Source organism: Piliocolobus tephrosceles, chromosome 4 (genome assembly GCF_002776525.5).
Source record: "Piliocolobus tephrosceles isolate RC106 chromosome 4, ASM277652v3, whole genome shotgun sequence".
NCBI lineage: Eukaryota > Metazoa > Chordata > Mammalia > Primates > Cercopithecidae > Piliocolobus > Piliocolobus tephrosceles.
In genome coordinates, this window is record NC_045437.1 from 83,417,495 (window position 1) to 83,430,733 (window position 13,239).

Consider the following 13,239-nt stretch of genomic DNA (forward strand, 5'->3'; position numbering starts at 1 on the left):
TGGGAGGTGATTGGATGGTGTGGACTGATCCCTCATGAATGGTTTAGCACTATCCCCTTGGGGATGTCAGTTCTTGCTCAGTTCACGCAAGATCTGTTTTTTAAGAAAAGTCTGGCACCTCCCCTTTCTCTCTCTTTCTCTCATTTTTGTCATGTGATGGGCCTACTCTCCCTTTGCCTTCTGCCATAGTTATAAGCTCCCTGAGGCCCTTACAAGAAGCAGATGCCGGTGCCATGTTTCCTGTACAGCCTGCAGAACTGTAAGCCAATTAAGTATCTTTTCTTTATAAATTACCCAGTTTCGGGTGTTTCTTTATAGCAGAGCAAAAATGACCTAATGCACAAATATTTTTAAATAAAATTTTTTTTTGTTTAAATTTAGGGGGCATAAGTGCAGTTTTGATACATAGTTATATTGCATATGGTAAAGTCTGAGTTTTAGTGTAACCATCACCTGAATAGTGTACATTACACACATTAAGTAATTTTTCATCCTTTATCCACTTCCCACATGTATGTTTTTAAGTTTCCAATGTCTATTATTCCACAATCTATGTCCATTTGTACATATTATTTAACTCCCACTTATAAGTGAGAACATGTGACATTTGACTTTCTGTTTCTGAATTATTTCACCTAAGATAATGGCCTCTAATTCCATCGATGTTGCTGCAAAAGATAAGATTTTATTCTTATAAAACAAATAAATAGTATTGCTAGAGCATTCATTCATTCATATACATATATGATTCATATATATATGAAGATGATACAATTCATCTTGAATTGTAATCCCCATGTGTTGAGGGAGGGACCTGTAATCCCCATATGTTGAGGGAGGGAGGTGATTGGATTATGTCTACAGATAGATAGATAGATAGATAGATAGATAGATAGATAGATAGACACATTTTCATTATCCAGTCACCCACTGATGGACACTTAGATTGATTCCTTTATCTTTGCTATTGTGAATAGTGCTGCGATAAACCTATGAGCACAGGTATCTTTCTGAAATCATGATTTATTTTCCTTTGGTTAGGTATCCAGTCATGGGATTGCTGGATCAAATGGCAGTTCTATTTTTAGTTCTTTGAGAAACCTCCATAATGTTTTCCATGGAGGTTGTACTAATTTACATATCCACCAACAGTGCATAAACATTCCTTTTCTCTGCATCCTCACTAACATCTGTTGTTGTTTGACTTTATAGTAACAACCATTCTGACTCACCAGTCAGAAGGTGATATCCCATTGTGGTTTTAATTTGCATTTATCCGATGATTAGTAACAACAATTTGTTCATATGCTTGTTGGCTATTTGTATGTCTTCTTTTGGAAAAAATGTCTATTTATGTCCTTTGCCCATGTTTGATGAGTTTTGGGAGTTTTTCTTGTTGAGTTGTTTGAGTTCTTTGTGAATTTTGGATATCAGGCTCCTAAGGGATGTATTGTTTGCAAATATTTCCTCCCAGTTTGCAAGTTGTCTGTTCACTCTGTTGATTATTATCGTTGCAGTGCTGAAGCTTTTTAGTTTAATTAAGTCCTATTTGTCTCATTTTAGATTTGTTTCTCGTGTTTTTGAGTTCTTAGTCATGAATTCTTTGCCAAGGTCAATGTGCAGAAGAGTTTTTCTAAGATTTTCTTCTAGTGTTCATAGTTTGGGGTCTTTTAAGTCTTTAACTTATTTTTAGTAAATTTTTGTATATGATAAGAGATATGAGTCCAGTTTCATTCTTCCGCATATAGATATCCAATTTTCCCAGCACCATTTATTGAATAGGGTGTCCTTTCCCCAGTGTATGTTTTTGTTGACTTTGTCAAAGATCAGTTGTCTGTAGTTATGTGGCTTCATTTTTGGGTTCTCTATTCTGTTCCATTGATCTATCTATTTTTAGTCAAGCACCATGCTGTTTTGTTTACTATAGGCTTGTAGTATAATTTGAAGTCAGAAGATGTGACACCTTCAACTTTGTTCTTTTTGCTTAGGATTGTTTTGGTTATTCAGGCTCTGCTTTGGTTCCTATGAAATTTAGGATTGTGTTTTCTAATTCTGTGAAAAATTATATTGCTAGTTTGACAGGGATTGTATTGAATCTGTATATTGCTTTGGGCAGTATGGTCATTTTAATAATATTAATTCTTCTGATCCATGACCATGGGATGTGTTTCCACTTGTTTGTGTGGACTACAATGTCTTTCTTCACTGTTTCATAGTTTTATTTGAAACTTTCTTAATTAAATATATTCCTATGTATTCTATTCTTCTTAGAGCTATTGTAAATGGGATTCAGTCTTGATTTAGTTCTTGGCTTCTTGACTTTATCATTATTGGTGTACATATGAAACACTGCTGATTTTTATATGCTGATTTTGTATCCTAAAACTTTACTGAACTCATTTATCAAACATAGGTATCTTTTTAGGGTTTTCTAGGTATAATATTATATCATCAGAAAACAGACACAATTTGATTTCTTGTTTTCCAATTTGAATGCCTTTCATTTCTCTCTTGCTTGATTGCTCTGGCTAGGACTGCTAGTTCCATGTTGAACAAGAATGGTGAAAGGGGGCATTCCTGTCTTCTTCCAGACCTTAGAAGGAATGTTTTCAGCTATTCTTCATTCATTATGATGTTACCTGTGGGTTTGTCATATATGGTTTTTATTATTTTGAGGTATGAGCCTTCTATTCCTAATTTGTTAAAAGTTTTTATCCTGAAGAGATACTGAATTTTATCAGATGCTTTTTCTGCATTGAGATGATCATGTGGTTTTTATTTTTAATTCTGTTTATGTGGTAAATCACATTTATTGATTTGCATATGTTGAACTATCTTTGAATTTCTGGAATAAATTCCACTTAATCATGCTGTATTTTTTTATGTTCTGTTGAATTCCATTCGCTAGTATGTTTTTGAGGATTGTTGCATCTATGATCATCAGGGATATTGGTGTGTGGTTTTCTTATTTTATTGTGTCCTTGTTTAGCTTTGGTACCATGGTGATACTGGCTTTGTAGAATGAGTTAGGGAGAATTCTCTCTTCCTCCATTTTTAAGTAGAAATAATAACAAAGGGATAATCCAGGCATTTCTCACTCCCTTCTAGTAGTAGAAAAGCACCATAAATGTGGTAAGGTCTAGCATCACCCTGCAAAAGAGATTCAACCCCAGGCCAGCTAAGTAGCTGAGAGAGGGTAAGAATGAGGCAGCCAGCATGCAATCCATCCCATTGCAATCTCAAGCCCTGGTAGATGTAACTTTTCTGAGGAAAATATTTCCAAAGGTGGATTTGATTAATGTTTGCAAAACCAATGACTTCAAGTCTCCTAGAAGACAATTTAGATGTGTTAGAAGCATACGTTCAGAGCTCTGGTGTTAGTCAAGGATCACAGGACCTGGTGGTCTGCCCTGCCATTCTACCACCCAGCCGTGCTGTCTCTGGAACCTGAAGAACAGTCCAACTCTAATTCTCTCTGCAATCTGAGAGATCTATTCAGCATAATGCAGCAGAAGATGAAGCTTTAAGTCATGAAGGACCTACATACACTGTATTAGTGTGTTCTCATGTTGCTAATAAAGACATACCTGAGACTGGCTAATTTCTAAAGAAAAGATATTTAATTGACTTATAGTTCAGCATGGCTGAGGAAGGCAAGGCTGAGGAGGAAACTTACAATTATGCTGGAAGGCAAAGGAGAAGCAAAGCACCATCTTCACAAGGCAGCAGGAAGAAGAAGTGCAAGCAGAGGAAATGCCAGATGCTTATAAAACCATCAGATCTCATGAGAACTCACTCACTATCAGGAGAATAGCATGGGGGAAACTACCCCCATAATTCCATTACCTCCCACCAGGTATCTCCCACAACATGTGGGGATTATGGGGATTACAATTCAAGATGACATTTGGGTGGGGACAGAGTGAAACCATATCTCAAACACACATGCACGCGCACACACACAAACACACACACAATTGAATCCATACATAATCATGTATAAACTGAACTCTTACCTGCCTTCCCTTAGGATATGAGCAACTTGTCTTCCAAGCAATTCATTTAGACCACGGTATGCAATGATTAGGAGCAGAAACTTTGAAATCAGATAAAACTTGGTTTAACTTTCAGTTTTGCTACTTACTAGCTGTTCATGCTCAAAGCAAGTCATTTAGATTCATTAGTCTCAATTGCTTCTTCTATAAAATAGTAATGATAACAATAGTAATAGCTCCTTCATAGGATTATTATGAAGATTAAATGAGATCTTATATGTAAAGTCTATGGTAAGAACTGGATGTTAGTTTTTATTAATGAATTTTAAAAGTGTAAGTAGAATTAAGGACACAGTGAGCCACTGAAAAAATATGTATTTTGCACCAGGGACCACTTTGTTGAAGAAACACTGAACCACTTTGTATTATTATGAGGATTAAATGAGATCTTATATGTAAAGTCTATGGTAATAACTGGGTGTTAGCTTTTTAAAAAATTTAAGTAGAATTAAGAACACAGTGAGCCACTGAAAAAATACGTGTTTTGCACCAGGGACCACTTTGTTGAAGAAACACTGAACCACTTTGTATTGAATACATTATTTATCCATCTATTCATGAAACATAAATTTATTGAGTACTTACTATGTGAGAGGATAAAATGATGAAACACTGTCCTTTTTTTAAAAAAAAGAAGCATATGGTAAGGAGATAGAGACATATATAAGTAATTACAATGCATGATATTACTAACATAAGAGTATTATAAATTAAATTCTAGGTGACCTTAAAGGAAAGATAAATTGATTCCTTTTAAGGGTTTTAGGAAGGCTTCTTAGAGAAAGTGACATGGATGTAGAATTTTGAAGACAACAATAGGAAAAAGAGGAAAGAAGTGAGGGCATTTTACAAAGAAGAAACAATATAAAGAGTTAAACCTATATTATAGTTTTTTGATCAGTAAGTAAGGATTATTTACAAAACTTTCTCTTTCAGTGAGTCATCACTAAATCATTCAGAAGACTGACAGAATATTTCACAACCCTAATTTCTTCAGAAGAATCTCATTTTCTCCTTTTCCTGAAGCCAGGTTCCCCCTCAACTGTTTCCCCAACAAACATAAAATTTCAAATAGATGTTAACACAGAGCCGTGATTCTAATGCTACAGTAGCGAGCAGTTGTAAAAACTTAAAAAGAAACTTCTTAACTTGAGTTTTGCAATGTAGGATGGAAACATATAATTTATTCACTAAACAATTTATTTTTTAAAAAAAACTTCAACCTAGTCCTTAAAAATCTAAAATAGCAGCTGTTGAGGAAAATGACAAATATTGTACTTTAATTTTTGGATATATTATTCTATATAATATTGAGAAAATGACAAATATTGTACTTTAGTTTTAGGATATACTGTTTTATATAATGGAATTTCAGTCTCTAAAGCCTCAAGTGGATCTAGAAAGTACATTGCTCACTCTTTGATATACACGCTACTCACTACTTAAAATAATTGGATTTTACTTTTGAGATATAATACTGAAGTAATCCTCACGTCTCTGAAGACATTTTCTATTTTGTATCCATCAATTCATGAAATGTTTCATTTCTCTTTAAATGCACTTTATAGTGAAAGAGTATCATACTGAATCCAAAGTTGCTCTAGAATTATTCACATTTTTCTTGCCAGCTATTATGACATGAATATAGATTGTAAGGCTACTTGTATAAGAAAAAAAAAATCATACTTGTTCCAGGTTTATACTCCTGTATAACAAATTACCCAAAACTTAGTGACTCAAGGAAACAATTTACTGTTTTCTCTTACAATTCTGGGAGCTAATGGGCTCAGCTGGGCAGTTCTTGCTTAACATGCTTCATAAAGTTGCAGGCAAATAACTGTGGCTAAAGTCACCTGAAGGCCACCTTTAAAATACATCTGATGCCTGGGCTGGGATGGCAAGAATAGCTGGGTGCTGGTAAGTCTGTCCCTTTCCCTGTCTCCCTCTCCCTACTTACCCTTTCCTTCTCCTTGTCCTTCTTCTGTATTCTTCCCTCTCCCCATCTGCACATACCCTACCCCCCACCCCTACCCCCAGTAACGTGGCTTCTCCATATAGCTAGTTTGGTTTTCCTCTTAGTCCTGAAAGTCTCTGGATAGTTAGACTTCTCACATGGTATTTGACTTCTCCCAAGAAAACATTCCAAGTTGCTAAAGAGAAGCTGCAAGGCTTTTGATGAGCCCGCCTCAGAAGTCTCAGAATGTCACTCTGTTGCATTCTATTGGTCAATTCGGTCACTAAGGTCAAGAAAAGGGATGTTAGACTCCACCACTCAACAGAAAGAGTTTCCAAAAAAATTGTGGCCATCTTTAATTTCCCACGATGTCTATACAAAAATAGAATATTGCCAGATTTATTTAAACATTTTCTTCCTTGTTTAGTGAATTTAAAAGAAATCGAGATTAGCATAAAACTCCTAAACTCAGACTATGTTTATTAGTTAACTAATTTATTAATTGCTTTCTACTTAGTAATTAAGAAAAAACATATAGCAACTAGTATAAAATTTTATTTTGTTCTCAATTTGGCTTATTGACAAAAATGTTCTTTAGAAAATATTTTGAAATAACTATCAAGAGTGTGATGTACAGGTGGTATCTAGCTACTAATACAAAAGTCAGTAATCTGCCAAGAATAAGTGATCTCAGCCACTTTGAATCCCACTTCAGTTTACTTCCTAACTCATCGGGAGCATCAAAAAGCTGCAAAGTGCATTTCTGAGTGTCTAGCACTCTCCAGAATATGCCAGCTGCTACACCACCTTCAAATAGAACCACCATACCTCCCATACTCTCAATGTTTTGGCATGTTTGGCACATCCGTCTTCATTATAGTGGAAGAACTATCACAGAAACATGACTCCAGAGAAAAATATATTTGAAGCAAAGATAATATTTCATATGATACAGCTAAATTCTCATCTACAGATTGGTAATGAGAAACTGTGTTTTCCTCATGGCATCTAGAAGAAAGGCTAATTTCCTTAAATAGAGCAGCTGTGTTACTTCTAGTTCTCTTTTTGTTGCTCCATAAAAAAACTACCCCAAACTTTATGACTTGAAAAAACAACCATTTCATTATACCACACAAATCTCTAGAACAACATTTTGGGCAGGAGTCAATTGGACAATTCTGCTCTACACAGTGGTGACTGTGGTCACTCAGCAATGTTCAGCTGAGGGTGGGGCTGGGCTGAAGGGTCCAAGATAGCTTCACTCATATGCCTGGCACTTGAGTGTAACCACCCCCCTCCCCCATATTTACATAGGTATAAACATATATATACATATATATTTATGTTTAACTTATCACAAAGCCCATGAGAAGGCAGACAATTCTGAAACCATATTCTGGAATCTCTGGCCTGAAGGTCCCTAAAGAGTTAACTCAAAGCCAGATAACCAGTGGAGGCTCATTTAATGTGAATTAGAAGCAACAATGAACCAAATCCACAGATAACATTACTTACACTAGATTTAAAAGTATAATCCAGAAATATTAAGTGTGAAAAACTTTCTCAATTATAGTTAAATCAGAATCCTTTAATATGCAAAGGCAGTGAATGGAATGTTAAAAAAATTGAATGTCACATAACTTCTACAAATTAGGTAGTAGGGGACACCAGTTATGATGCATTTCTTGAACCCCTACTCAAAAATAAGCTACTTGATGAAACAAAATATTAATTTAAGTGTTTTTTTTTTTTTTTTTTTGGTGGAGGGAATGGTTGTTCTCTTCCAAAAAGTGAAAATAAAAAAAAAAAAGACAAAACAAAGCATATATGTTATGTCCTGTTCAAAGCAAACCTTAGGTCTCATTTGAATTGTTTCCTAATGCTCTATAAATGAGACACGCGAGGCACCACACATTCCCGCACAGATGAATAACATAACACTTAGGTTACCAGGGCCTTTCACAATCTAACCTAACACCACTTTCCCACGTTCATTTGTCACTGGTTTCTTCTCAATACCTTCTAGTCAAAGAACACCAGAAGCACACCTATAATTGACAAATGGTGTTTATTATTCATTGCAGTAAGAGAGACCATATACTGTGAGAAACTATGACGTTTAAGGGTTCTCTGTAAAATATTAGAAAATGCTTATTGGATTTGGGATTTTTTTCCCCTAATATTGGCTATCTTCCTAAATCTTAGGAGGAAGAAAAGCTAGATCCAGGCTAAGACTGTAATTGGTAAAGAAGCAGAAGTCATCATATTAAACCAGATAGGGTGATGTTCGGTCATTTTTGTGGCTTGGACAATGTTTTATCTGTGTTCAGATATGATTACACAGTGATCATATTCTCTTCTTGATGAACACTGTCAGAGTGGTCTTGTTGGATGCTTGCTGAAATTGTGTACGTTCATTAGGCGGACACCAGTTCCCAGTCCAGGCTAGCTCCAGGTGTCAGAGGCCGCTTTTCTCTTCTACTCCTCACACATGCTGTGTTCATACCAGACTTGAGTTTTCCTTGCCCTTTGTTCTTCCTTCTCTTCTATTTGATTCCCTTTATCTTTAGTGATCATTCCCTTAGCACTTTAGTTTTCTTTCTGAAGTCTTTTGTTTTGCATGTTGTTTGGTTACTTGTGTTTATGCTTTGTTTCTTCAGCCAGGATCATTAAATGTCTCTCAGCACTGGCAAAAGTCTTGAAATCATTGACACCTAGCATATACTTTATTTAAAATAAAAAGAAAAAAGAAAAGAAAAGAAAAGGAATGGGTTTATTGTCCTGTTCAATAGACTAGAGAACACGGAGTGAAACTGCTTCACTTGATTTAATAAAATCGTTTCCAGGCCAGCGCGGTGGCTCACGCCTGTAATCTCAGTACTTTTGAAAGCCGAGGCAGGCGGATCACGAAGTCAGAAGATCGAGACCATCCTGGCTAACATAGTGAAACCCCATCTCTACTAAAAATACAAAAAAATTAGCCAGGCGCAGTGGCGGGCGCCTGTAGTCCCAGCTACTTGGGAGGCTAAGGCAGGAGAATGGTGTGAAACCGGGAGGCGGAGCTTGCAGTGAGCCGAGATCGCGCCACTGCACTCCAGCCTGGGCTGTTTGTAACAGAGCGAGACTCTGTCTCAAAAAAAAAAAAAAAAAAATCGTTTCCGGTAACAGGCCCCCCCAGGAATCCTAGACCTAACCCTAGCGCGAAACTACATTTCCCACAATCCTTCGGGGGCTGATAAGGCGCCGCACTGTTCTGAACTACAATTCCCACAATCCATTGAGATCTCCGCTTTGTTGCGTTTCCTCAAGGCTCCCCCCCATTTCCCATCTTTCCTTTCGGTCCTTGAGCACGGGGGAACAAGGTCGTGAAAACAAGGTCTTGGTGAGGTTCCGCCATTTCATCTGTCCTCGGTCTCTGCGCCTTTCGCAGAGCTTCCGGCAGCGTTATGTTGGGCCACAGCATCCGGAGGTTCACAACCTCTGTGGTCCGTAGGAGCCACTATGAGGAGGGCCCTGGGAAGGTTAGTGTATAAAGGGGCTCGACTTCGTTGGGGGAGGGGGCGCTTGGCTGTGACTCGCGCACCTGAAAGGCCGCCTCCGGGCTGTGGCGAGAGAGATGAAAGCCAGGAACTAGGCTGAGACGCAGAGTAGCGTTTCACTTACCCCAGGGGCTAGTGAGGAAGCTGGGCATCCTAGCGCGTAGCAGCTCTGCCTCTATCAACCGCCTGACGCCCCTTCCCCCGCCCAGCAGAAAGCCCTGGGATGGCTCCTGGAGGCCACGGCTGTAGGTGTGTGGCTTAAAGCCGAGCTGGAGGTCGTCGGACCGAAATGAAGGTCATTGGAAAATCATGAGGAAATCAGGGCCTCTGGTTGTGGAAGAGGCTTTGTAAACCAGCTGGCTAAGTTAAAAGTACTAACCCTTCAACTCCGTTAAGGCTGGGTTTGGCCTCAGGTGTAAATAACTTAAACCACAAAGCAGTAACAACCTCGGAGGGTCACACGAGGCCTAGTCGTAAAGGGCAGAGAAGGTGCTTCGTAATGAGAAAATAAATAAATAAAGCCGCCGGGTGCGGTGGCTCACGCCTGTAATCGGGAGGCCGAGGCAGACGGATCACCTGAGGTAAGGAGTTTGAGACCAGCCTGGCCAACATGGCGAAACCTTGTCTCTACTAAAAAGTACAAAAAAATTTGGTGGTGGTGTGTGCCTGTAATCCCTGCTACTCGGGAGGCTGAGGCAGGAGAATCGCTTGAACCCAGGAGGTGGAGGTTGCAGTGAGCCGAGATCACGCCACTGCACTCCAGCCTGTATGACAGAGCGGGACTCAGTCTCAAAAAGAAAAAGAAAAAACAACTTTGTATTGCATTTAACATTGCCATGTGTCGTCTTCTAATGTGACTACTTAAGACGGTAGTTTTTTCGATTTTCTAAAATAAGAAACTTCTCACTATTTGACGTTTGAGTCCTTAAGACCATTGCCTAGTGCTCGGTAAAGCCAGATTGTTTCTTACCTTTTAGTGTTGTGTGATGAAGGTCATAGGATTTGAAAGATAAATGTTTAAAAAGATGTTATGATTTATGGCATATGTAACCTGATGATGTAAAATAAATATAACTAGCATTTCCTGTATACTTGTGTTTTGATTATTAAGCAGATTATTTGAGGTTCTATTTCGATTACTTTTTCTCTTTTTTTCCAACAGAATTTGCCATTTTCAGTGGAAAACAAGTGGGCGTTACTAGTTAAGATGTGTTTGTACTTTGGATCTGCATTTGCTGCACCCTTCCTTATAGTAAGACACCAACTGCTTAAATCATAAGGATGTTTCAGTTCGTCCATTTAACAGGTAGTTCATAGATTTCTAATCTTCTTAAAGCAGGCCTTTTTATTAAGTAGCCTCTTCCCCCTCACCCAGAACACACACAAATACATTGTTAAGTAGGACTGATTCCTGAGATTATATGTAGATGTGGCATTGATGGAGACTAGTTGTAAACCTGTATAAAAATATTTAAATAATGGCCAGTGTTTATTGAATACTACTGCTTATCAGGTACACTTTACATCGATATCTCATGTTCTCTAGCAAGCTTGTGAGGTGGATGATAGTAACCCCATCTGAGACACAAAGATGTTAAGTTGTTCAAGATCTCATAACTGGTATAATGGTGGATGAGGACTCTTGCCCAGGCGTTTCCATTTCTTTCAGAAAGTGGTCACTGTGCTCCCAGTTTTTAAATTGGCTTGCAATACTTGTTTAAGTTGTGAAAAATCCCTGAAGATGAAGAAAACCCTTCTAGTGTTCCTTGATATATAAGTCCCAGATAATTATGCAATTGTAAATCTATGCCTCACCAACTCAACCATATTGGGAGACTCAAACTTCTGAATATACTCTCCTCATTAAGGCAGTGGTTCTTAAATGAGAATGATTTTACAACACAATGGGGCATTTGGCAATGTGAGACATTTTTGATCATTCCAACTTGGGGGCAAAATACCAGTGGTGCTGAGGTTGAGAAGCTTTGTGTCAAGGGGATATGTTAATATATGCTCAAAGGAGTCCTTCATATTGGAAGGTTAGCAGATTTCCTGTGAGTGGATAAAATACTTATTTACTTAATTGTCGTCAGAGTTTCTCAGAGTAATACTATAGAACACTGGAATGATCGGAAAGACTGTCATAGTTTAGAGGGGGAATAACTTATCCAAGCTACTAATGCGGAAAGGTTTCGGTGCATGTGATGAAGCAAATCAGTATGAATGAAGTCATGATACTGTAAACGCTTTCTGATGTACTACTCAAACTGATAGAAAATATTTTCATGAAACTACATGATTTCTGTCAAATGAATGAGATTTTTAAAATGCCATTAATTTCTGTTTTTATTTGCAGATATGAAGAGCATTTTAAGAGATACAGCCTCTGGAAATGGATCAAACTAACTCATGGCATACTAGATATGTTTGTCAATAAACTTATGACATGAATGCTTAATGCCTCTTTTTTGAAATAGGGAATGTAATACTTGGCCATTTGCCTACTTTATTAATTTGGGTAACATTCCAGTATTACTCTGTGATTTAGCTTATTTAATAGTGTTAAACTGAGGTTATATTAAATTTTTGATTCCCAGGTCAGGATTTTGTTGGTAATTTATGCAATAAAAGGGAAATACAAATCAATCTTGTTTATTTCTATGATTTTTTTTTTTTTTTTGTCATTAACTTGAAGGAAAAAATACTTTTGCTCTTGCCCTTTACTTTGATATAGTAAATTATTTTTCCTATGATTGATTAATCATCAGGAAAACTATTAGTTCATTCCAATTGAAGTTCTGGATAATCAGGTATTTAGGAGCTTTTTGTTTGTTTGTTTTGTTTTGTTTTGTTTTTTGTGTTTCTCTACTTCAAACAGAAATGTTTGCCTCAGTAAGTGTTCTGGTGACCAGTATTAGTCTTAATTAGAATGAATAAAAGAATATTTGAAATGGAATATAATACCATGTAATTTGTAGTATAGTAAGTACTCCCAGTTTGGTGCTTTCACTATCATATAGCCTAGTAGAAATGGGATAAAAGGTAGTTCTGATTAGTAATTATATATGTGAATCGAATTTATTTTATAAGTAGTGAAATGCTGCTTGCCATTTAAAATGTAATGAAGTCATTACATTTTAGGACTGTATAAGATGTAGGACAGTAACTAACTACTGAGTATTTTCATCTGCTCTCTGTTGGAATACCACTGATGTTAAAATGCTACAATAAAACAGACTCCAAACCGGTAGTCTGTTTGGCCTCCAGACTTTGGTGAAAGGGTGATGTTCTGTTTTTCAGCCAACATTTAAAAAACTGTTTCCATAAAAGTGTATTTCTGGATTTTTGAAAAATTGCTCTGAGTGGTTCTATATCCCTTCATCAAAGAAAATAGCCGTGTAGGCCAGTCTCCACTGTATCATTAGATTTCTTATATGGCCCTTGGGTACAACTACTGATTTGCTAAAAACTTCCATTTTTGTTTTTTTGTTTCTCAACTAGGGCCTCACTTTAGGTTCTTCAACAGTCACCTGATAACTACTTAATTATGGTACAGCCTTAATTTATATGACTTTGCTCATATGTCTCCTGTACTTGGGTGTCATTGTTATTTGATTATTCAGTGGTAAATCAGGTATCCTGTATTGAGAGAGATCCTTGTATGGAACATAAAGATTTTTCATCTTTGGAA

At 37.1% G+C, this 13,239-nt stretch overlaps 1 protein-coding gene and 1 non-coding gene across 2 annotated transcripts; both read left to right on the plus strand.

The window, feature by feature from the left end:
- Positions 1 to 9,311: 9,311 nt before the first annotated feature.
- LOC111544463 (cytochrome c oxidase subunit 7C, mitochondrial) lies at positions 9,312 to 11,999 on the plus strand. Its single transcript, XM_023215005.1, has 3 exons — positions 9,312 to 9,530; positions 10,711 to 10,854; positions 11,905 to 11,999. Exons 1-2 carry the CDS (start codon positions 9,456 to 9,458, stop codon positions 10,825 to 10,827), a joined length of 192 nt encoding a protein of 63 aa, XP_023070773.1. The 5' UTR covers positions 9,312 to 9,455; the 3' UTR covers positions 10,828 to 10,854; positions 11,905 to 11,999.
- LOC111544531 lies at positions 11,744 to 11,806 on the plus strand. Its single transcript, XR_002732194.1, has one exon. It is a non-coding gene; the product is annotated as a small nucleolar RNA Z39 (small nucleolar RNA).
- Positions 12,000 to 13,239: the final 1,240 nt, after the last annotated feature.